This window comes from Anneissia japonica, unplaced genomic scaffold, assembly GCF_011630105.1.
Source record: "Anneissia japonica isolate Jap-2015-1 unplaced genomic scaffold, ASM1163010v1 scaffold32248_len650992_cov182, whole genome shotgun sequence".
NCBI lineage: Eukaryota > Metazoa > Echinodermata > Crinoidea > Comatulida > Comatulidae > Anneissia > Anneissia japonica.
This window is the reverse complement of record NW_022699059.1, coordinates 97,884-122,005: the sequence shown is the minus strand read 5'-3', so window position 1 is coordinate 122,005 and position 24,122 is coordinate 97,884. Positions and strand designations below refer to the sequence as shown.

The following is a 24,122-nucleotide window of genomic DNA, read 5'->3' as shown; positions in this document are numbered from 1 at the left end:
TTAAATGAAAAAATGAAGTAAAGGGGGGGGGGGGGGGGGGAAATACTGTAAAATAGACTCGTCTCTGCAGATGTGGCGGCATTGCAAACCGTCAAAGTATATTTTACAAATGTCATAGACAGTTGTAATAAAATGCTAAAAAAAAAACACAGCCGGCTGTCAAAAAGCATGAAAAATTATAAATCACATTGAATTCAACTACAATCACAAAATCTTAAAGATCAGGCTCCCAGCTGGAACATATTTTTTTGAATTTCTATGACCTTTGACCCTTTTATCCAAAATTTAAACATCTCTTCCTTAGACCCATATCTACCACTCCACTACATTTTTGATGACCCATTCATTAGTTTTTGCATAATCCTGCAGACGGACAGAAAAAACAGGGGTGATTACATAACCTCCTTGGCGGAGGTAAATATAATCTAGGAAACATAAATAAAAAATAAACAAGGAAACATGAATATTATAATACCATTATGAACCATTTATGGAGACTACAGTCTGTATGAAAGAATTAAGAAATATGCTAAAATTTTTAACAGAAGCTCAGAAAGCATTTCATAGTCAAATGTCAAGTCAAAGTGATGGTGGATGGTGAAAGTTAAGTGCTACGAAGTACAACTGAATATAAATGTTCTTCAAACAAAATTATTGATGCGAGTCAAGTGAAAATAATGAATAATAAAAATATAACAAATAATATGAGACACGACCCATTGTCTATATTAGAACACTGACGAGCTGACTTAGAAACATACTGTAGTAAAAACGAGCGTTAGTACCGTGTATGCCAGTCTACAACAAGCGTCGCCTAAATGTAATAATTAGCACGCTGAAATACTGTAGGCTAGTAAATAAGTTTTAACTGGGTTCGTAAATAATATTGGCCTCAAAATATTGTGGCTGAAACATGGGCCGATTAAACGTAGAAATAGGAAACCTAGAAATATAGTAAAAACGCCGAAAAGTAATACTCGAGCGTCGCGACATGCGGACGTTGGTACGTGTAGGTTAGTCTACAAACGTACCCGGCAGAACAAAAGAAGGAAACTCCGCTTTTCAGTCGTCTTAGGCCCTTGTTTTTTGACAAACAATGACCTTTCAGAGGTCAAATTGCTGTCAAGAATATGAATTGGCTGCTTCGCAGCAATTAAATATTATTATTATTATTATTACTACTACTATACTGCTACTACTATTAGTGTTATTATTATTAATAATCTTATTATTATTATTATTATTATTACTATTAAGTAAAGAGTATCTTAACAGATAGTTCCCACCCCCTACAGTAAACGGATCTTTTATTTGGCTACCCTCAGGTAAAAGGTTAAAATCACAAACCTGTCGAAAGAATAGATATCTCAATTCATTCATACCACTACTGTATCTATTAAAATTCTTAATCAAAATATCAAATAAGTTTTAGGGCTCAATCATAATTATATCGTTGCTGTTTAGTATTAATCCTGTTGATTTTCCGAAAGGACACAAATAAAGAATCTTGAATCTTGAATTTTATTTTTTATTTATTTTTAATTTTTTAATTTAAATTTATTTTATTTTTTAAATTTTTTATTTTCTTGGTTGCCATATATAATAATTTCTGTGTAGAGCCCATAGAGGATATGTGCAATATGCACCATATACCATTATTATAACAAATGTTGAGTGCCACTGTTCCAAAAGTGAAATCCAAATAAAAGTCAAAGGTGAAGTTTGTAGCTAAGTGTCTTCAACATGAGGATGGCCTAGCGGAACAAGTAACAATGCTATATTTAGCAACTTTTAATTAAACCTAAAAATACACATCATATTATACATACTGTATCTCAATATATTTTTAAAACACTTAAAACTAAATTTCTGTGTACACAATAATCTTTTCTTTGGTATACTATTATTATTATTATTAAAATGTACAATTCATAATATGGGTAGTGTACCAAGGGCATTAATACAGTTGAATTTTGCATTCAATGTGCAGTTGTCAGAAAACATTTTAAACCTCAAGTCCCCTAGAGTAGCCTACCTTACAAACATATCATCTGATACTAACTGACATCTATCAATTCCACTAGGGCATTTTACATAATTATTAATACATAAGGCAAAACCTTTTTTATTCCTTGTTTTGCGTACTTATTTTTTTAAAGATCATCGGAATAAAAATAAAAATAAAATTTTGTTTTCTTATTTAGCAAATAGTTTTGCTAAAAACTTCCAGGTGGAGTAGAAAACAAAAATAAAATTTTAATGATGAATGTAAAATAAGATTAAATGCTTCAAATTTATAAAATTAGGAAGAAATATACATATCTTAGCTTTGGAGATTTCAAGGCAGAGGCGTAATAAAAATAGAGAAAAACTTTTATTTATTTTCTGTAATTTCTACTTTTTCGTGGTGGCATGTGCAGTAATTGGCCAAAAATAAATTTTATTTTTATTCAAATTCATTAATATTTGCAGTTGGCGGGTTTGCTAACAAGGTATAAAAAAAGTCTTGCCTAAATCAAATGTAACATCATGTAATCTTGGAACTCTAAAAGTTTGAAAAAAACATATAAAAATGTAAATAGGCCTATTAAGTACAGTATTTACTATTATGTTAACTTCTAAGTCTCATAATGCGATACAGTAGCTTGTGTATGACAAATATCGGTAAATGAAAGCTAAATCATCAAAACAAATTGTAAGCTGTGCAGATGATGTTTACTATGAAAAAAAAAAGGAAGCAGAACCAATAGTATGCAGTATGCATGTTTGTAGTATGGAAAAATAATTGCAGCAAAAAAGATTGGCTGGTATGAATCTTGTGCGCCAGTGAAATCAAATTGGATTATAAATGAACTGTCTCAGTATAATAGGAATCAAATAGATTATAGGCAAAAAAAAATGTATTACTTATTTGGTTTCTTTAAGTAGCATCAAAATAATATGTATATATATCCTCTCAGCATGTACTGTATGAGACAGATAATCTCTACAGACAGACAAATGGCATGTTAGTATGAAATCATACATTATCGAATGTGATAAAAACAGCAGTGGAAAATAGCCTTACGATATAAATACCTTGGAAAAAATGGCTCCCTCAGATACAGTATATTTTGTAAATAAAAAAAACAATATATTCTCCCCTAAATGTGAACATTTTATTCAAAATGTTTATACAGTAAGTACAAGAGTACTGTAGAAAACAAGTTGTTTGATTAATATTTTTAAATAATTAATACATTGGTAGCAATATTGATTGTCAAACAAATTATTAATGTATTACCCAGGTTGTTTATTGTTGAGGAGGATTTTTTGGGGAGAACCTTTATTCAATTGAGGTGATTATTCAAGAGAGGTGTTTATTCAAGGCGTTATATTTGTTTTTTGCGTAAAATGGATAAGTAGGGCTTAAACAAAATAAAAGCCCTTAATTTCACTGTAAATGTGGAACTTCCACACATATTTACCGTCAAAATGTGATATAACATGACCCAAATGACTTATAAATCCCAACCAGGTTAGAAAAAATGTAATTCTACTGGAGTAGAATTCAGTATTAATAATAGAATGTGTTGAGAATTATGTTGCTTTCATTAGTTTTGTTTGCAGTCATATAAAGGATTTACTAAAACATCCCAGAGCATTTATTCAGGGGAGGCATTTCTTCCAAATGAGGCTCTGGAGAGGGAAAGGGGGAAATTATTTGATGAGTAGGGCAATATAATTATGCAAACAATTAAACATTGATGATATTCCAACTAAATATTCAAAATTCACTGTCCAAACACTGGTTTAGAATATCTTTGATATCCTGCGATGATTAATTTGAAGTATAACCTAGACTAGTCTGGGCTTCACAATCAACATGAAGCCCATTATAGCCATCAGCATAAAAGCTTTAATGAGGACCTTGGTCTGATGGCCTTGAAAATAACAATCTTAATATTGTAGGGCATACCAACAAGCACATTTAACGATGACTGTAATTCTTTATGTTTTGACTATGTAATTTGTATTCCAATTAAACAAATGTCTTCTACTTAATTTTATTAAAATGTAAAAAAAAAAAATTCATAAACTGATTTAGCTACTAGCTATTGATTGTCCATCTTTCTATACGTTTTGAGTATAATTGTGATTTAATTATTATAAATTACAAGCTGCTTTGGCAGTCTTCTACTGTCTTGGTGCCTAATCCTAAGTGTGGATTCACCCAAGATTTAAAACAACAGCCTGTTTTGATCACTGGAATATTGCAGCAGAGACAAAGAAAATTTCAAACCTCTCTTAAAATTAGGCTGCAAGAACATTATGGTGTACTTCACATGGTTTAGTTTGACCATAAAGGAAATCGGTGTGACCTGTCTGCATAACATATCATTTGTCAATGTATCCAAGACACATGTTTAGTTTAACTGAACACATATACAGGAAGAATATAAACCAGACTGTTTTCTCCCAAGCATGAATGTGAAAAGTGCAAACATGTGCCAATATATTGCATACATGGCTGAATTTTTCTCAGAATGCATGAAAAGACTGACCACATCTTACAACCATAAATTCATTTACAGTAAATCAGATGAGTGCGAAAATGGTACAAGTTACCTATATTTGTATTGTCAACATTATTCCATGCGAACATTTCAGTACCAATAGTCTAGTAGCATGGAAGAAGGTCTTTTACTAACAGTACCTCCTTGGTTTATACTGTAATTTTAGTGCTGTATAGACACAAAGATAATCTTTGTTCCATGCCTTTTAAATCAAACTGGTATTTAAATAAATTAACATCTGTTAATACAAGGCCCATGTGTCATGTGTGTACCAAGAGCACCTAGAAAGGATCATCTTCAATGCAAGTTTCAGAGATTAATTCCCAGTAGCAGTAGCTATCGAACAACAAACAAATGACAGTCTTCTCCTTATTTAAAGCCTGTCTACAGTACATACTTGTACAGTACATTATAAATTTGTCAAAACACCTTAAACATTCAACTACAGAGGTCTAAAACCATTAAATTGTTCATTTAACAGGACAATTACCAAATTCAATTATCCAAAATTTACTAACACTAACAAGAAATATCTGTTTCAATATTACTCTGTTAAAATTCTTTGCTTTCACATGACTAATTACACACCATGCTAAAAGTTGGAACAAATGATACGCAGAGTGAAGACACATGCAACACCAAAGTGAAAGATAAGCTGCGTCCCGTACCATGTTCACATGTTCTTGGAAATATCTTGGGAACTTTAGCCTTCTAAATTTTGTTTTTTATCAACCTTTAGTAATCTTACAAGGATATACTGTACAGTATTCTCACCACCACAATACAGTATCCTTGCTAGGGAAAGTATCCTTGGTAAAATTTGTAACATTAGTAAAATTCTGTCATGTGAATAGGGTATACAACAATAAAGGCTTCCAATGATACACAGGCTAAAAAACATCAGTTTTGCTGAGTTAGTCCTGAAATTGACTACCAGCAAGTTTTAGTGTCTACCGTATGCATGCAAAAAATAGGAAAGCATTGGCCTAAAATTACTGGTATGTCGGTTTAATTATTATTCAGTAAAATATGTTATTGTTTTAAATTATCAAGTGAAAGTTAAACTTATTTATTTAAGTATATTTTAATACTCTACATGACGTCCGAATGTACAGAGTACTGTATACCAGCATTTCCCCAGGCAAATGCCAAGGGTATCTCAGCTGACCATTTCATATACAGTAATGTACTTTCATAAAAACAAAATCAAATACTGGCTTTGAAATTCAGTTTGTTTTGATTGTCCATCTCTACAAATTATTGGACATAAAGGAGATTCCTTGACTATAAGCCAAAATTCTAAAAACTGGACAATGCTGTGTTTGTGGAAGTGGTGGTGGTGAGGGAGGTTTTATACCCGAGAAGCTATGATGTTCAATTATATTTTTCAACTTTAACGGAAATTTTATTTGAAGCAGATCTAATAAAGGGGGTCTTATTTCTCACATCCTATAATGTTTTCATGACCCTTGATATCCAAAAGTATTCAAGTTTAATTTGATCTTCAGTCAAGGACGATACATTTGTGTTGTGCCAACTTTCACAATACACAAGATGCCAATCAGCTGTTATTGAGTACATATAAATCAAACCGTCTGTGGTTCTATGAAAGTATTGTATTATCAAGTTCACTAGAAACGTGGGTGCCTAGTGTTTTTACAACTATGAAAGGATGTCAGGAATGCAAGTCAAGGGAGGGAAAAAAAAATGAATGTAAAATTAGACTAAGAAGGAATGGATACCAACGGAGACTGCAAGAGGATGTACAAAGTATCAGGCTACGGTCACACTAAGAGTTTCAAGCCTGGCTTGACTCACCGCGGGTCAGATTTTCATAATGTGACCGCATCTGCACCGACTCGCGCCTGGCGTGACCTCGATCTCAATCTACCTATCTCGATCCCGGCTCAGCACCCATATTGACCCTGGATTGACCCTGGCGTGACAGAGATTGACATTTCCTCGTCGGCTGTCGACCAATCACAGCCGATGACGCCGTTGCGTTTAGATGTTCTTGAATAAAAAACCCTCGAGTTCTTCATGTGTGTTCAATCAAGACGCAATCATTACTTTTCATAAAAGTTAATTCAAATTTTAATTAATAATAATGCAATTGATTTGGAGCGACCAGGAAACTGCAGGTAGATTTGTGCGGCCAACCCGAGCTGAGAGACCGGATAGAAAATAAAAAAACAAACAACAAAACGGGAATTTTTGGCGTGCTTACTGACAGATTAGCCAGTCTCGGACATGAGAAGAGAACGACGGCCTAAATTCAAACAAAAGTGAAGGCATTGCGAGCCCAATACAAGCTGATAAAAGATCAGTTGAAGAAGAGTGGTTCGGGCACGTCTGGTGTAAAATCTTTGATTGCGATCCACTCAATCACACGCGCATATATCGAATCCCGTGAAACAGAGTTGGCCAAACTCTCTCTCTCTCTACGGCTCTGCTGTTTCGACTTTCATAATTTGGAGGTCAATCCAACTAGTGTGACCAGAATTTCGAGCCTGGCTTGAAATCTCACCCGCGGTGAGTCAAGCCAGGCTTGAGCGCTAGTGTGACCGTAGCCTTAGTAAATTTATAAAATATTAACAATTACACAAATCTTTACTACTCACTTCTTGTTGTTGTCTTGTACTTTCGATAAAATTCTGATTTGAGTTCTCAATTTCGTTGTCTAACCGTGAGTACTTTCCCAGTCCTTTAGTTGGTCCATTGCTCATTAAAAACTACAAAATAAATATTGAAAGAGAAATGTTGAGCACAATGACAAACCTGTCTGTTGATGTCAGTACTATTATAATACCCAATTTTTGTTATTTGTCAAAAGCTTCTACAGTATGTGCCCAGTAGTTGCCTGTAGGGCCATATAAAATCTGATGGCATTGATCTAATGACTCCTGAAACAAAAACCATAGCAAAAAATAAAACAGAAATGAATAATACAAATTACTGTTATTGAAAAGAAAAAAACTGCACAACCACACGACCAGCGGTCCGGGGCATTGCGCATTCTACCGGGGGAATATTTATTTATTTTTTGAATAACTTTTGATTCATTTTTGCTCTTTCCAGACATAGCATACAGATAACATTTGGTGCTGGAGGCATTAAAACAATTTTCAAAGTGGCAGGCACAAACATTTTTTTTCCCAAGTCTAGAAAAGAATATCAACTTTCAACTCTCTCTGTATACTTTTAAAGAAAATCTTCACCTTTAGAGGTCAAGGAGAGGAGATTTTATGGGGTAGGCTGGTAGTTTGTACTATTAATTAGACCACAATAACTTAGGTTGGATTAGATAGTATAATACATACTCCAAGTATTGAAATGCATGCCATCCTGTCAGGATTATGTCATCATCAGGATGATCATTCCTGATGCTGACATAATTAATGTCAAAATACTGAATCCCGACATGATGGTGTGCATTTCGATACTTAGAGTATGTATTATATTATCTTATCTGAGATTAATCAGTGGACCTTTCGGTTTTAGGTTGGACTGATACCAAAAAAACATCTTCAATCAGACTTTAAGTAGCATCCAGAGGGACGATAGTGTTTTACGAGCCCACTGGCGCCACCATTAGAATGAATCTAGTGAAAATTTTCATTAAACATTTTTTTTCTGACTGTTTAGTTCAAATCCTTATATACAATTAGAATGGTATTATTGGTATTAAAAAAGCTCTAAGATTAAACAACATAAAAGTAAAAATTGTTTATTACTCAAGAAATTTCTGAGTAAAAATAAATTTGATTTGCTTTCTACATAGGGTTAATCCAATTGACTCTCAGATAAACATAAACTTAAGTACCATACTGGCATTATACAAAGATTGCTGCCAAATTGTGGGGGGAGCTGTAGTTTGATCGATAAGATGTTTGCATGTTCAAACCAAGGTTCCTCAGTTTAACAAATCCTACAACAGCAGGATTTGTTCTCAAGGCTAAAAAGCAACTGCACTCCCTAAAGGCTGTTTTCCACCAGGCGAATTTATTCCTAAGGACTGATTGCTTGAGCATTTTTTTGCTTCGCAAAAACAGTTTGACCTAATACTGATTTCGCTGAAGCCAGAAACTCCAATAGAAATGTGAATGCACATGAACCAGGCTTTCGATTCACACAAATAAATTCACCTAGTAGAAAACAGCCTTAAATCTTACAAAGAAATTTAGCTTTTTTAGACAGAGCATCCGGAAATGACAAGACTTTCCTTCAGGAAGACAATTTGATAATACAACTTAAAATGTAAACATTCTCAATTTGCAGGATATGGATAGTCTGTGACATTGTTTTTCTTAGTTGGGAAGTGCAAAATGCTGTGCTAATTTCCCAGCAATTACACAATCTTGGAATCACTTGGATTGCCTAAAAGCTTAACAATAGTATTTTTAATATTATTTGTATCTTATTTTTCTTTTTTAGGTCAAGGCCAAGGATATGACAAGAGCAAACTTAATCAAATATTTTGGCAATCATTCACAAGACAACAAATAAACTACATATAAACATATGAAATATCCTTCATTACCAGCTTTGTGGTGTGGAGTTGCTGATATTTAAAATTCTTGTTTGGCTATATAATTCAGAAAATATATTAAGAAAATAATAATATGACAATATTATGGCGTATCATTAGGCACTTATTTTTATCAGGGATTCTGACAGCACCTTCCTCCAAATTACATACAGATGCAAAAACACTGAAAGGAAAGTAAGAAAATAAAAAACAAGAAAATCAACAATGATCCTGACTGTCTTAATCATGTAAACTGATAACTAAAGAGGTCAGAGGCATTGCACATTTCCCGGCAGGCATTTATTCTTTTTATTTTTATTTTTGCATAGTATTAGTAATCAAAACAACAACAATTATATTGTTGCTACTTTTAATATAACACCTATTAGGCCAAGTTAAAAAAAAAGTAGTTTCTCATGCTAATATTTTGAAAAAAGGAGAATGAGGGCATTTTTTTTTTTACCCCGAGATGGCAAATCCAAGATGGCCGATGGGAAACAGCTACTACTTTCTCACTTTTACCAAGTAGACACATTGAAAGGAAATAAAAGAAGCACTAGACATGATTATACCATATGTATCCCAACCACGAACGATTGAAAGAGGAATTTTACTGATGCGAGTTAGCCAGATTTTTGTACAATAAAGGAAAAAAAAAATTGGTGTGGTAGAAAAAATGAATATTGTGCGAGTGATGAGAAACTAGTAATTTTTTATATTTGGCCTAATAAATATATACACCTATCTTTCTTCTTCTTTCTACACTATAAAATTTTATGTGACAAAAAAATCTGATGTGCCCATATAAGGGTACGATGATGTCATAACACATACTGTACTATCAAACTGTATAAAAAAAAAGTTGAATGTGTTCTAATCTGATTTTCCATCACATTTTATGTGACAATTTTTTGATAAAATTTTATAGTGTGGACAAAGTTTAAAGCTCCATCCATACTATCAAATTTTCTTTTGACAAAAAACAGTTGTAAAATATGGTCTGGTCAGGACTTATCACATACCTGTCTTCCCCTGCTTTCTTCTTTTGATTTGGTCTTAGGACTTGACATATGTTCTTTCATCTCCTTCACTCGTTTCTTGGTGTTCTCCACAAATAATCGTCGCTCGTCTAAGTCCATCCCATCAATTTTAAACTTGCGTGGGTTTGCTTCTACGATACGTGCAAACAGTGTTAAAGAACTAATTCCAAAGTACAGTATTTCTTAAATTAAATAGTAAATTAACCATTGGATTTGAAATTAAGTATAATTAACATGTAATTACAGTAATATGTATTTTAAAAATGTATTTTTAAAACGTTTTGTATAAATTGTTTATTTTATTGTTTGAAAATCATTAAAAGCCTGACAGTGATATTTTGATCATCTACAGTTCCAACATTGTTATAATCTTAAACCTCAACCCCAACCATTGTGGGGTAAACTTGAAGCGGGTGCAGACTCTCTTGAGACCCAATTTTATTCACAATTCCACAAACAGGTATTTTGAATTGAACATTTTATTGCAAGTTAAAACAAAAAACATTTTTTTTAATTTGTGAAAAGGATATCTATAGTTTCTTCTAGGTCTTCTAGATCCCACTCTATACTTCGCAGACTATTCTTGAGCTCATTCGTTGTCCAATCATATTCTTCTTTACTAACCGAGTCTGGGTCTTCTAGAACCTCCGACCATCTTTGGTATAAGGTTTCTGAGTTGTTGACTGCTTTCTCAACTTCCCTACAAAATTTGATTCATAAATAATATAAATTCATCTCATTACACCATTAAAAACAATTTTAGGCATTTAGATACTTTTTCATTTTTTTTAACTTCGATAAACAGGGGCTGAAAATTTTAGATTAAAAAGTAACGTTCATTCATTCATTCAATCATTTTTTGTTTCAAACGCAACAGCAAGTTAAAAATACAATCAAAACAATCGAAAAATATAAAAATATACAATTCATGATAAGTTTTAAGACATTTAATAAGGAATGCATGTACAGTAGACCTAAATATGCAGTTCCGTAGTTCCTCTATAAGCCCACCCCATTCAATACAAAATTGGGCCAATCAAAAGGCAATTTTTCAGCATTGACCACCTATTTTAAATGATTACGTGAAACATTAAGAAAATAATATTACATCAGTAATATGATTATAGAAATTCATCAGGACTTTAGTTGATTCAATACTGTAGTAGCAAAAGTTTCTTTATAAAAATCCAATTGATAACACTTACTTTTCTTTAGCGACATTTCGCTAAAGAAAAGTAAGCATAATCAATTGGATTTTTACAAAGAAACTTTTGATACTAAAGTGTCCATTAAGTTGTACAATAAGCCAGTCTTCAAAGATCATACTTCATTCATGGAGGAAAGCTTTTCTATAAGGATTTTTCGAAATAACTTACTAAGTAGTATTTTCATAATGTTAACCCAAAAAATGATATGCCTTGGTTTCACTGAAATTATTCCTGTTTTATCTAAATAAAAGGCTGCTAGGTCTGGGATCTTCTACCCACAGGTCTAGTCCTTGACTACTTTATCTATGCTAGGCCAAGTTCCAGGCCTAGGTAGACACACACAATCAAACCAAAAAGGCCAAAAATCAAATGCTCAATATGTAGGAAAAGGTAGGATTGGGCCTAGTAGTAGAGCAGTTACACTAGCCTAGCCTAGGCTGGCCTATCTAGGCTATATTATTACTATTTAGTTAGGGTCCCAAACTTACTCTTTGACAACAAAGAATGGGTCTTCAACCGACATGGTAACAACAAGCTTCCTAAATGTATTCCAGATATAAAGACTTGAAGAAATGAAATCCGGAAAGTGTGAACCCCTAAAAACTGCGACACATTAGATCATGTTGTATTTAAGGAAACATAACATATACAGGGAAATCCACCGACCGAGTACTACAGAGAAAGGAAGCAAAACAAAGGTGCGTTGTTTGACGTACGTTTCTCCAAGAATGCCCTCCTCCCACACGTACATACGATCGCGATCGACCGACCATAAAAAATGTACATGACCTTTAAAAATCGAAAACAGTACCTTTGACTTTTTCATCCGTTTATATCTATAATCTGTTTAATTAAATAAAATATTTACCTTAGTGGTATTTTAATAAATATATAAATAATATTCACTTGATGGTGATAATGCATAATCTAAATCTAAGGCGGGATTTGAAATTTTAAGACTCGTTTGTTGCAAAGTAGTCATCCATGGGGCTAAAGTCAAAGGTTGAATTTTTACTTGCCGACGAAAAGGAGACGAAAACTGGGTTGGAAGCTAATTGAGGAGGAATATAGTGGGTGTGTTTATTTATGTTGTAGGTTTGTGACAAAAATTTATTATGTTATGTTGTATAAGCCTAGGCCTAGTTGCTTACCGGTAGGTTGTATTAAGTATTGTGCAAGTACTGACTGAGACTTAGGCCTAGGCCCTAGGCCTAGGCCTAGTGATGTTAAATAATGACAGGACGGGAAAAGCCAGCCAGGCCCTGCCTGCCTAAGCTAGGACTAGAAGGCCTAGGGGAGTATGGTCGGAGCGGCCGCGAGTCGATACGCAGCAATTTGTATGGAGCGCCAAGCGTGCAGTATGCAAAATGTATGTTGGACAATATGGGCATCAGAGTTAGATATTAATACTGTTTTAATCAATTATCAAATTAATGTATATTTTCTATATAAATTGAGACTTAATATTTAGTTTATTTATTACAGTATATCAAATGTTATGATTTACAAGTATGCCTATTTTCTTACAGAAATGGATTGTACTTGTGTTCAGTTTGTTTTTTAGTGAATGAACATCTGTTTGTCAATGCATTTGAAGATGATTGATAATTAGTAATAACAATAATAATAATAGTAATAATAATAATAATAAATTAATAATAATAATGACAATGTACAGTATCGCTAAGTGTAGACCTATTTTTTTCACGTTCATCACATTTTATTACATTGTAAATTTAGTATTGACAGATCCCATGTTTGAATCCGTTTGTTTCTCATTATACATTAAAATCCGAACTGATAACATATAATAAATATTAATATACAGATCCTATGTTTAAATCCGTTTGTGTCCTGAAAGAGATAACATATAATAAATATCTATTTAATCATATCATAATTTAATTATGTCATGTACGTACAAAAATGTTTTGATCTGTAATCAATCTGTAAACAAATCTATCTTCAATTAACCAGGGCCAAGAAGACTACGATAAATAAAAAATATTCAATTATGAAAATTATACATTGATTTCTCTTTATTTCGAAACATTTGCCTGATCAAATAAAACTGAGTGAAACATACTAGAATTGACGAGTACGATATGAACGCTATTGACCAATGCTATACCGTACCGTATCCCAATCAATCGGTATAGCGCTACTGGCGTTCCATACATTTTGAGCGCAGCAGCTTTCCCTCGCGGCCGCTACGACCCTAATCCGGCCTAGGAAGGAGGCTACCTTACTCCTCACTCACACCACCACCACTACACCAAGTAAGTAAGATAAGATATTCTTAAATTGACTTCTAGTTTTACACCAATTCAATTCAATGGAAAGAGCACATTGAATTTGATGTGAGTAGGCCTAGGTTTTCCTTATCCTTCTGCATAGCGTAGAAAAATTATGTAAGGCCCCATAAAAAAATTATTATTTTATTACCCTATCAAAGAATAAAAACTGATGAGGGAGGGAGATTTTTACCGTTTTACCATTTTACTGATGTTCTCAAGTAAATCCATGGTTAGGGACACATCCTGTATACTGTATAAAAATTCATAAGAATGGAATTAAATTTATATTTTAAAAATATGTTTTTTTTTGTACCAGTAAACATATTTGCAAGAAATCTTCAGCTTTCCAAGACCAAGTCAACAAAGATGGAAAAACAACCGTTTGAAATAAAAATATATGTTACTTGGGGGAAAAAAACCAAAAAAAAACCAAAGTTTCCCCAAAAGTGATGAGTGAGGGGTGATAAACTAATAATTTTTTTTTATGGGGCCTAAACAACAGTAGCTGTAAAGGTTTAGCCTGTGAACATCTGAATTAGTTTAGAGAAAGTGTTTGCAATTCAAGCACAGTATAAAGAACATACAGAAGTTTCCATGGAAGTTTGGAAAAGTGCAAAAAAAATGTCTAAGGTCTAATACATATCACAAACTGTCACTCAATGCACTGACCTCATTGATGTGTGGTGAAGGTTCAAATTTTATTAATTAATACCAAGATCGGTGTACAAAATAGGCTAAAAAATAGAACCATGATGCTAGGTCTAGTACCGGCAGGTAATTTTTTTTAATGTATCAAAACACAAAGCCATTGCTGAATATACTGTACTGTAGGCCTGGTACACCTAGTACAGTAGGACTTGGCAGGGCCTATTGATGATTTAATCGCAAGTCTTTCGTACCACCTCTGGATTCCAGTGAACATGTACGTAAAATATGCATAGGCCTAGAGCATCGTCAACTCTTCCAACATTCCCCGGGGAAACTGGTGTTTTTTCCCCCTGGAAGCTGGTGTTTACCCTCGAACATATACCTGGGTATATTTGACAGCACTATATTCAAAACCCTGGCTATTCCCACATGTAAAATTCTGGGTCCTTTCCAGGCCGGTTAAATTTACTGTATGTTCCTGGCTCAGTCCCAGCTAGTATATGCAGATTTGTTTTAACTTTAATCATTGAGTTTATAGAATGACAATACAAATTATTTTTTATTTTCCGAAATGTGTGGAAAGATTTCTAGACCAAATTTTTGCATGGAGGATATATTCACCATGAAGGCCTTACTTACAGTCTGGTGAACTAGCTGAAGAATAATAGGCATCATATAGTACATTAGTTTAGTAGTAGATTATCTGTAGGCTGGGGTTTAGGCTTGTTTTGACCCTGAGTCATTTCACATTTTCAGCTAATAATTATTTTCCCCATAATCCATATTATAATTCTTGTGTTTGCTTTTGTGAGAAGAAAAAATAAATAGATTTTTGCTTCTGCTTCAAAAATCATCTGTGTACATTATTTTAATTTCTGGTGTTCGTCTTTCCCAACCACATGATCCACGGCACATTCGGCTTATCCACATGACCACAAAAATTCTATTCAACATTCCAATAAGCTCTGTCCCACAGCCAGTCATCAACAGATAAGAAGAATAATTTAGTATTAAGTGTATCAAAATATGCAAATCAATTAAAAACTACCCCTGAACAGTGTGCACATTGTCTGAACTCTGCAAAATTGTCCTTGCAGTGTTTGAAAAATGTGCAAAGAAATTCTTGAGCAGCTATAGAATATTATAGATCTCTTATCCATGCTGTAAATCAACACATGGCCACTTTATTAATATGAAAAGCTATCATTACCCTTTGAAACATACTCAAAGAATAAACTATTTAATTGTAGGCCCTACTCTATTATATTGTATTTATCTATGGTACAAAATGCATCTTCTGAATTATATGGTGTAACACAGATCTATAATAACAACACATGGCCACTTTAAAATTAATATAAGTTATCATCTACTATACAGTAACATTTGACCTTATAATGCAATGTCCTGTAAAATATTCACAATTTGTTACTTTGCATGCATGAAGTAGCACCACAGTGCATGCATTGAAAGCTGTTACCATACCCTCACTCATTCATTAATAATATGTTACATTGTGCATATGAAAATCAAACTGTATAATTTATAAGACACAGTTTATAATTTGATATACACATACTGTTGTTCATTGTGAGTTTCTGAACATTTGATGTAAGTACTGGTATTATATAAAAAAATAGACATTCATATTTTTTTTTAATATGTTAATATTCTACAATCATTTACAATTATGTTTAAAAGATTTCTAGTACTAGGGTCAGTTTTTTTGTAGATAGAGGAAAAACTGAATAATATTTTGATTCGTCATGCACTAATATTTCTTTATTATATTTTATAATATCAATCTGTAGCAGTACTTCTATTAGTTAAGTTTCAACAACCAGCTCTATAGAGTTGATAGATATAGAACAGTATAAAGTATAATGTACAATGAATAATAATAAATATTTTGATTGAATCTTTATCCACTTATATTTCTTTATTTTACAGTAGCAATCTGTAACAATACTTCTATTGGTTTTTAGTTGAACACTTGTATTGTTATTTATGATGCAGTTATATAGCCTTACTACTTACTGCCACCTTATGTATCTAAAACTAAATCAAACATTTTTTTTTATTGCTGTATTGATACATAGACTTTATTTCTTTTTAATCTGATGACAGATGCATGGTCCATGGATCGAATAACCTCAGTTGCCTCATGAGTTGTATATTTCCACACAACTTGATTACATTCTGATTGACACACCATTGTCCCAGAAGACAAAATGGTTTTCACCAAGATAGCCATCAAGGAGTCCGACATTGTCAAACTTGTACTGGACTTCCTGAGCTCCAGAGAGCTGTTGATGTCCATGAGGACCGTGGAGAAAGAAAGTGGCATTGTGAATGGACTCTTCTCAGATGATGTATTGTTCTTGCGACATCTCATTCTAGATGGACAGTGGGACGATGTCCTGGAGTTTATTCAGCCGCTTGAAGGAATCCCAAGTTTTGAAGAGAAAGTCTTCCGTTACAAGATACTAAAGCATAAATACTTAGAAATGCTGTGCATGCAAAGTGAGGATTTTCAGAATCAAATGGAGCTGTCAGCCGAGGAAGTTGCTAGTTGTCTGAAAGAGCTGGAACCCTACTGCCCTACAAAAGAAGACTATAATAAACTCTGTCTTCTCCTGACAATACCACGACTAGCTGATCATGTTGATTTTAAGAACTGGAGTCCAAGCATTGCACGGATGCAGTGTTTCAATGATGTTTGTCCACTGGTCAGTAAGTTTCTGCCAGTTGATAAACACTTAACGGAGAATGACTTTAAGTGTACTTCTGACCGTTTGGTCCAACTTCTGATGAAAGGACTTTTGTTTGAATCATGTGTGGAATTCTGCCAACAGAAAGCAACATCAAGAAATGCCAAGGGCATATCACATACATTGGAAAATCTTTTGAATGGAACCAGCTGTGATGATGCAGACCTCAGTCTGCTGTCCTGGCTTCAAAGTATACCGAAGGACACATTCGGATGTCCCTTTGAACAACGCAGTTTAGAAATTGACTGTGACAAACTATTAAAACCCAAAACCTCCTGGTCAGAACAAATTCTTACACCAATGACTCCCACCCCAATCAGAAGAGGCTCATCTCCTTCTCCATCTACACCTACTTTGTACCGTGGTAGGCCATGGTCTGCAGGCCCACAGAGGCTTTCACAGTCTCTCACCCCATCTATGGAGGCTTTGATGTCACAAGGACGTCGTGAGGAGGACTTGCGCGGTGGCTTAAATGGCAATCCATTGTCTCACTCTTTCAGTAACTTTCACGTAAGTGGCGGCAGTGCAAGCAAACCAACACCACTCCCGAAGGTGACTGAAAGTGTTGAGAGAAGTCCACCATCAAATGATGCTGCAAGGCTTAGCAACAGGGCATCCCCGATATTGAGGCATACCCCCCAGGTAATAATCTTCATATACAATTGTCCCTACAAACACAGATTTAGATTTAATTAAATCTTCACATTAAAAAAAATTATTTTTATATAAAATTTAAATAATATTACTAATATAAAGTAAGTTTATTTTCTTTAAATTAGCCAATTGTAGGTGATCCTGTTGCAAATTCCATGCAGACCATGTACCAGGAGCACCAGATGCAGCGAAAGCAGTTACAGCAGCAAATGGAAGCACAAGAGAGACGACGAGATGCCCTGCAACGGGAGCTTATGGAAAATAGCAGTGCCATCACCTCAGCTTCTGTGGTGGAGGGACCAACACATGGAGCCTCAACACCTTACCAACATCAAGCAATAGAGGGTCGGACATCAACTGGTGGAGTTACTGCAAACAACAGGATAAACAAAAATATGACGCCAACACCAAATCTGGTATGTCTACTTTATTTTTCATTTATTGTGTAACACAATTCAAGTTTATTTTTCTTTAGCACACAATATTGTGATAAGTATTGGTCCCACATAATAATTTTAGGTGAACCTGAATTCATTTTGACCTGTTTTAAAAATGTAACATCCTAAAGTTCTTCAACTCTGGTTGGCAGGGATACATTGCATACTGTCTTTCATTCTTAATCCATTGATTTTCTTTTACTCATGTCATTCATTTAATCATGCTACTTTCAATTATCTACATACATTGGAACTGACAAATTAAAGATAAATTTTATGATTGTAAAAGCTTCTTTTATATCACTTCCTTTACTGTGATTGGGTAATTTTATTACTTCCAAAAGTACTTATTGTATCTTTTTTGAAATGATTGATTAACATTGGTGCAAAGAAGTAATCAAAATAGCGTACTGGAATCCGAGGGCCAAGATTTCTCATACAGACACTGGGACTGGCAGGCCTTCACACACTGCAAAGCGACACTTCAGGTCTGCCAAGGTGTCATCACACTTGGGCACAGACACTAGAGTATTGATTTGAATTAGGTAGTTTATTCCCTGCACAGCTCTTAATCAATGGTTATCAACCTATAATTCTTAGTAATAATATTGTGATAATGTCTTATTTTTCCTTTGGGATGTATATTGGTGCCATGTACAGTACAGGATGAATCTTTCTGTGGTTTTTCTCACTATCTTCTCACCTTCATTCATGGTGGTGGTAATGGATGTCTGAAGGCTTTCAGGATAAGCAAGCTTAGCATCAGTACAGTAACTAATAAGAGTTTCAATGAAGGCCATTGCCAATGGAAAATTAGATGGTAATGCATGCACAGTAATGACAAACCCTGGAGGAGGTGACACTCCAATCTTAGCATAAATGCAATCACATGGAAGGATAACTGATGGATACGGCTGTAAGTCATAGCTTGGTGGTCCTGCTAAGCCTCCAGCATTACTAGACGAAGCATTGGCAGGATAAGATATTACTTCTCTTGGTGCAGTTTGGCCAGATCTCTTAATTTTATGTCCTAGCCCATAATGAAAAATCCTAGCCCATGGAGCTTGGTACAAAGACATCCTGCAATAAATACAAAATAAATCTATTATCAAAACTTAAAACTTACTGAGTAGTTACAATATCCCATTGATAATTTTAGAAAAAAAAAACCCCAATAGAACTGTTTTGTTAGTAACAAATTAATATCTAAATGCTATACAATACCATAGTTTTTGCTAACAGCTATATGGAATAACGGTGAAAGAGTTACACTAATCTAGATACTAGTTTCAGAACTCACTCTTTCTTAGATGTTCTACTGTCTTGTCTACAGCTCACAACAATGGCAAATGCTCCAGGAAACTTCAGGTCTGTGTCTGTCTCTTATACACATCTAGATGTGTATAAGAGACAGCCAAATCTAGTATGTCTACTTTATTTTTCATTTATTGTGTAACACAATTCAAGTTTATTTTTCTTTAGCACACAATATTGTGATAAGTATTGGTCCCACATAATAATTTTAGGTGAACCTGAATTAATTTTGACTTGTTTTAAAAATGTAACATCCTAAGGTTCTTCACCTCTGGTTGGCGGTGATACATTGCATACTGTCTTTCATTCTTAATCCATTGATTTTTTTTTTACTCATGTCATTCATTTAATCATGCTACTTTCAATTATCTACATACATTGGAACTGACAAATTAAAGATAAATTTTATGATTGTAAAAGCTTCTTTTATATCACTTCCTTTACTGTGATTGGGTAATTTTATTACTTCCAAAAGTACTTATTGTATCTTTTTTGAAATGATTGATTAACATTGGTGCAAAGAAGTAATCAAAATAGCGTACTGGAATCCGAGGGGCAAGATTTCTCATACAGACACTGGGACTGGCAGACCTTCACCCACTGCAAAGCGACACTTCAAGTCTGCCAAGGTGTCATCACACTTGGGCACAGACACTAGAGTATTGATTTGTATCAGGTAGTTTATTCCCTGCACAGCTCTTAATCAATGGTTATCAACCTATAATTCTTAGTAATAATATTGTAATAATGTCTTATTTTTCCTTGGGGATGTATATTGGTGCCATGTACAGTACAGGATGAATCTTTCTGTGGTTTTTGTTTTATTTAGCTTAGGTCAGTAGCTGCACAGTGCCCTTGTGCACTCTGTTTATCATAGTCTTAGTCTCAACTAATATATTATATTAAATTTATTAAAAGAATAAAATATCAGCTTTAATAATGATAATTACTGATAGAATAATAATAATAATAATACTAAATGATCGATGACACAATAAACCACTAATAAAATTCAAAAATATGACGATACTTTTGAGAACGATCATTTCAGGCAATGCCTGAACAATTTAATAAGGCCTAGCCATTGCTAGGCCTTACGCTACATACATGTTTAGACAGATCCTACTGTCATAATCAGTGTACAGAGATTCCATATAGGCAATCTTATTTAAACGAAGTGAAGTGAATAATAATAATAATAATAATAATAATAATAATAGAATACTGATAAATCTCAAATAATTTCAACTTGTTTCAATGCAGTATTACACATTTTGTGGTTTACTTCAATATTTACTGTATACTCTTGTTTATTCCACTTTTATTTTGATAATGATGATACAGTAGTAAACAGTAAATTGTATAAAAAATATAAATCTGTATTTTTAATAGAAAGGCCATGATTGCTAAAAGTGAAGTTATGACAATAATAGTGTTAATGCAAATTCCATGTATAAATAATGATATAATAAGATAATAAGATTTTATAACAGTACCAGTAAACTACCAAAAGAACCATTTAACAGCAGACAGCTAATAATTTTCAAAAACAGCACAACAGTTTGTATCTTCATCATAGACGAAGCCTATATTTAATTACGTATAGTGTTGTTCTTTATGGCCCAAACAAGACAATACTGTACTTCTATCATCATCAGTTATAGTATTGCACACAAATCAGATTTTACTTCATCTCTATTCATATTGTGGTTTGTTAAATAGTTATGCTTCATTCCATAACTCCTTGGCATGCAAAACATTGCATTTTTCTTTCCCTTATACAAATGATTGTCTGTCTGCAATACGATAATGATAATGCCGAAACATGTCTTGTTGAAGCCTTTAATACATTAATTCAATATATGATTCGCCTATGATGAAGATAAGAACTGTTGTGTTGTTTTTGAAAATTACAGTAACTTGAATTGCATATTGCTAGACTCATTTTTTAGAGAGTTCTAATGAGTAAGATGAAATAGCATTTTAGATCAACAAGTATAAAATGGGATCATGACCTGATTCATGTGAACACATTCCATTATACAATTTAACCACACTTAATGAAAGTATATGTAATACTGAGTAGCATCTTCTGGCTACTTGTCTTTAATTGCTAAAGTCTAAGGAAAGTTAAGATTTAATAATTGGTTACCTTGGTGTTAAAACTGTGAATTTCATTTTGTAAATTAATTTGAGCTATTGGAAATCAATTTGGCCTTATTCTTTACTTTACATATGAATTAGTTCCTTTATATGTCATTGTTCAGAATGCCCTGGAGGTCTTGGGGTACAAGGCAAACAGATGTTCCATTAGATTTGCTTCATCAAGTGTTCGGTGACCTAGTTCACACTTGGGGCTGACCCCAGGCCCTAATCATGTTGTTTGAACTATATGCAGCCTGATCTTGCATCTGATGTTAACCTGTGCAGCGTTGTTGTTGCAAGGCACCTTGCTTGATTGGGTTGAGCTACTCTTAGATGACCCTTTTTTAGTGACCTTTTATGTTGTCCAGTCAGTCAAGGGCTGGGAGTACATTCAACAGAATTGTTCAGGTTCGTTAGTACACTGTTTTGAATGCACATATCACGCTTGTCATATAGCAGAACCTTACATTTTGGTCAGACACTTTTATGATTATAGACTTGCTTAGTCCATTCATATAGTTTTGTTTCTTATGCTGTAAAATAACCACATGCAGTAAATGTGATTAACCCTATTGGCTTGTTCATGCTCATAAATGATATACCCCTTAAATATGATGTCTACACACTTTGTTAGTGTACTTTACCCCTCACACTTAGTTAATATTATCACAACTGTAGGTTATTCCAACTTCTGAATATTTGTAATATATTTTTATGCCATTATTTTATCAATAGTCTTTATCAACATATTTCTTTAGCTTCCTTAAATTCAAATACAGGTATAATATTTAATTGCATGTTGATAGGAACTATTTTCAATAAATACTATTACCGTAGATGCTTGAATAATCGCCACTCTCAAATAAGCGCTGCTCTCGATTAAGTACTGTACCAAACTTAGCTAAGCATCACTCTCAAATAAGCGCCACTGCGCTTAATCAAGAGTACATGTATTACCCTCTGTGTAATGAAACACTTTGAGAAAACAGGGTTTTAAATACAATGTATACAGTGGTAAAATGAATAAGTAACACAATGAAGACATCATAGAACAAACATTAATCTGAATAAAGAGAGGGAGCCGTGATTCAACCTTTCGAATTTTATTGGTTCATCTTCTCGAATTAGAACACTTTGACACTGATTACAAAATATGCTGCAATACAAATAGTCAGTGAAATAATTTTTTTTTTGCAATTTCACTAATTTTTTTATATATTCATATATTTACAGAAATTTCTTGTTTTAACTCTGTTAATTTATAATCCGCTGTATATTAGGCTTAATATTTTACACATGAGTTGACACACGCTTGGAGGTGTGTTCCAGTTGTATATCGGATCAAAGTGGCTCAATTTGTTTGGCTTTGTTCTTGTATGTAAGGTCAATTGCACCCTTTCTCTGTGCATTAGGGCCTGTGTAGCAGTCCCATTCATGATTGTTTAATTAGTCATGAATGGTGTCACAATCAAAGAAAGTTTCTGCAGCTGCCAACTCCAATATACAATTGATTTTGTTATTTGTTTTTGAAGAAATATTGAATTAATTTGTAGAATTAACTAATGAAATATGATGATTAAATGGTTATAATGATAACATTAAAAGTTTTTATACAGTACATATTTTGTATTCAATTTTATATGCGTAATAATTTACTATTGTATGATCCCAAATGTGATTGATAAATGCTTTTTATGTTTTGCTATGTTACTGTACTTACAGTACCACTCGACCTGGTTTATTGCTTGGCAACTATCTACCAAGTGGTTGTTATGGCTGAGTGCCTATCTGAGCTGAAAAAAAAGTGAACAACAGATATTTAATAGTGCCACAGTTATAACTTTTTCAAATAATGTATCAGAACCTAATGATTTTAAGATTTAAAACCTATAGAAAAATCACAAAAAATTGTAGTTATTCCGTGCATATTGATTGTCAATGTACTGTATTATGTAAGTTTGTAATGCGAAAATATTGATACAGTAAAGTCAGTTGAAAAAGCTGTAAATGTAAATTGTGTCTTGGAGGTACTCAGCCATTTGACTACTAGTAGAGTTTTGCCCAGCAACAAAGGAGTGCTGTGATGTCCGTAAACATGATACTCTATAGAGCTTCTGCTTGTTTAGCATGTACCAACCATGGAATGCTTTATTTTTTGTCATTTTTTTTTAGGATGCACTGCTTTCCCCTCCACCTCCAACAATGTTTTCTGTTACCCCACTCGGTCTGAACTCTAGTACCCCAAAATGTAATAGGGTAGACAAGAATACAACCCCAGAACCTGATGCATCCCCAGTGTTACCCACTGCATTGTCATCTGGTTCTAATCTCAAGCTTGGCCATCCTTACAATACACTGCCACCGATGCAAAGCCTGGACACTTCGGCCGGGGAAATCATTGGGAAAGGTGGGAATATGGTGAACATCACCTACATAAGCCAGGGAAAAGAAACCCCACAATTGGGCAATGTTTCTCAACATGCTCAAAATGCTTGTCAGGATTTATCATTCTGTACCAGCGGGA

The 24,122-nt window shown here is 33.7% G+C and overlaps 2 protein-coding genes across 2 annotated transcripts in view; one reads left to right on the top strand and one right to left on the bottom strand.

Moving 5' to 3' along the window:
• The window catches only part of LOC117102819 (syntaxin-6-like), a 29,346-nt gene extending 17,241 nt beyond the window's left edge, over nucleotides 1–12,105 (bottom strand). Inside the window, exons 1-4 of the mRNA XM_033243238.1 lie at nucleotides 11,821–12,105; nucleotides 10,655–10,824; nucleotides 10,107–10,264; nucleotides 7,178–7,288 (exon numbers count right to left, since the gene is read on the bottom strand). Coding sequence (XP_033099129.1) covers nucleotides 7,178–7,288; nucleotides 10,107–10,264; nucleotides 10,655–10,824; nucleotides 11,821–11,855 — 474 coding nt within the window. The 5' untranslated portion in view covers nucleotides 11,856–12,105. The remainder of the gene's footprint in view (nucleotides 1–7,177; nucleotides 7,289–10,106; nucleotides 10,265–10,654; nucleotides 10,825–11,820) is intronic.
• A 206-nt stretch (nucleotides 12,106–12,311) lies between these two features.
• Nucleotides 12,312–24,122, top strand: part of LOC117102816 (WD repeat-containing protein 47-like) — a gene marked incomplete in the record, with an annotated part of 18,572 nt that continues 6,761 nt past the window's right edge. The window contains 4 exon segments of the mRNA XM_033243234.1: nucleotides 12,312–12,427; nucleotides 16,405–17,690; nucleotides 17,828–18,118; nucleotides 23,771–24,122. Of these exon segments, the coding sequence (XP_033099125.1) occupies nucleotides 16,509–17,690; nucleotides 17,828–18,118; nucleotides 23,771–24,122 (1,825 nt within the window).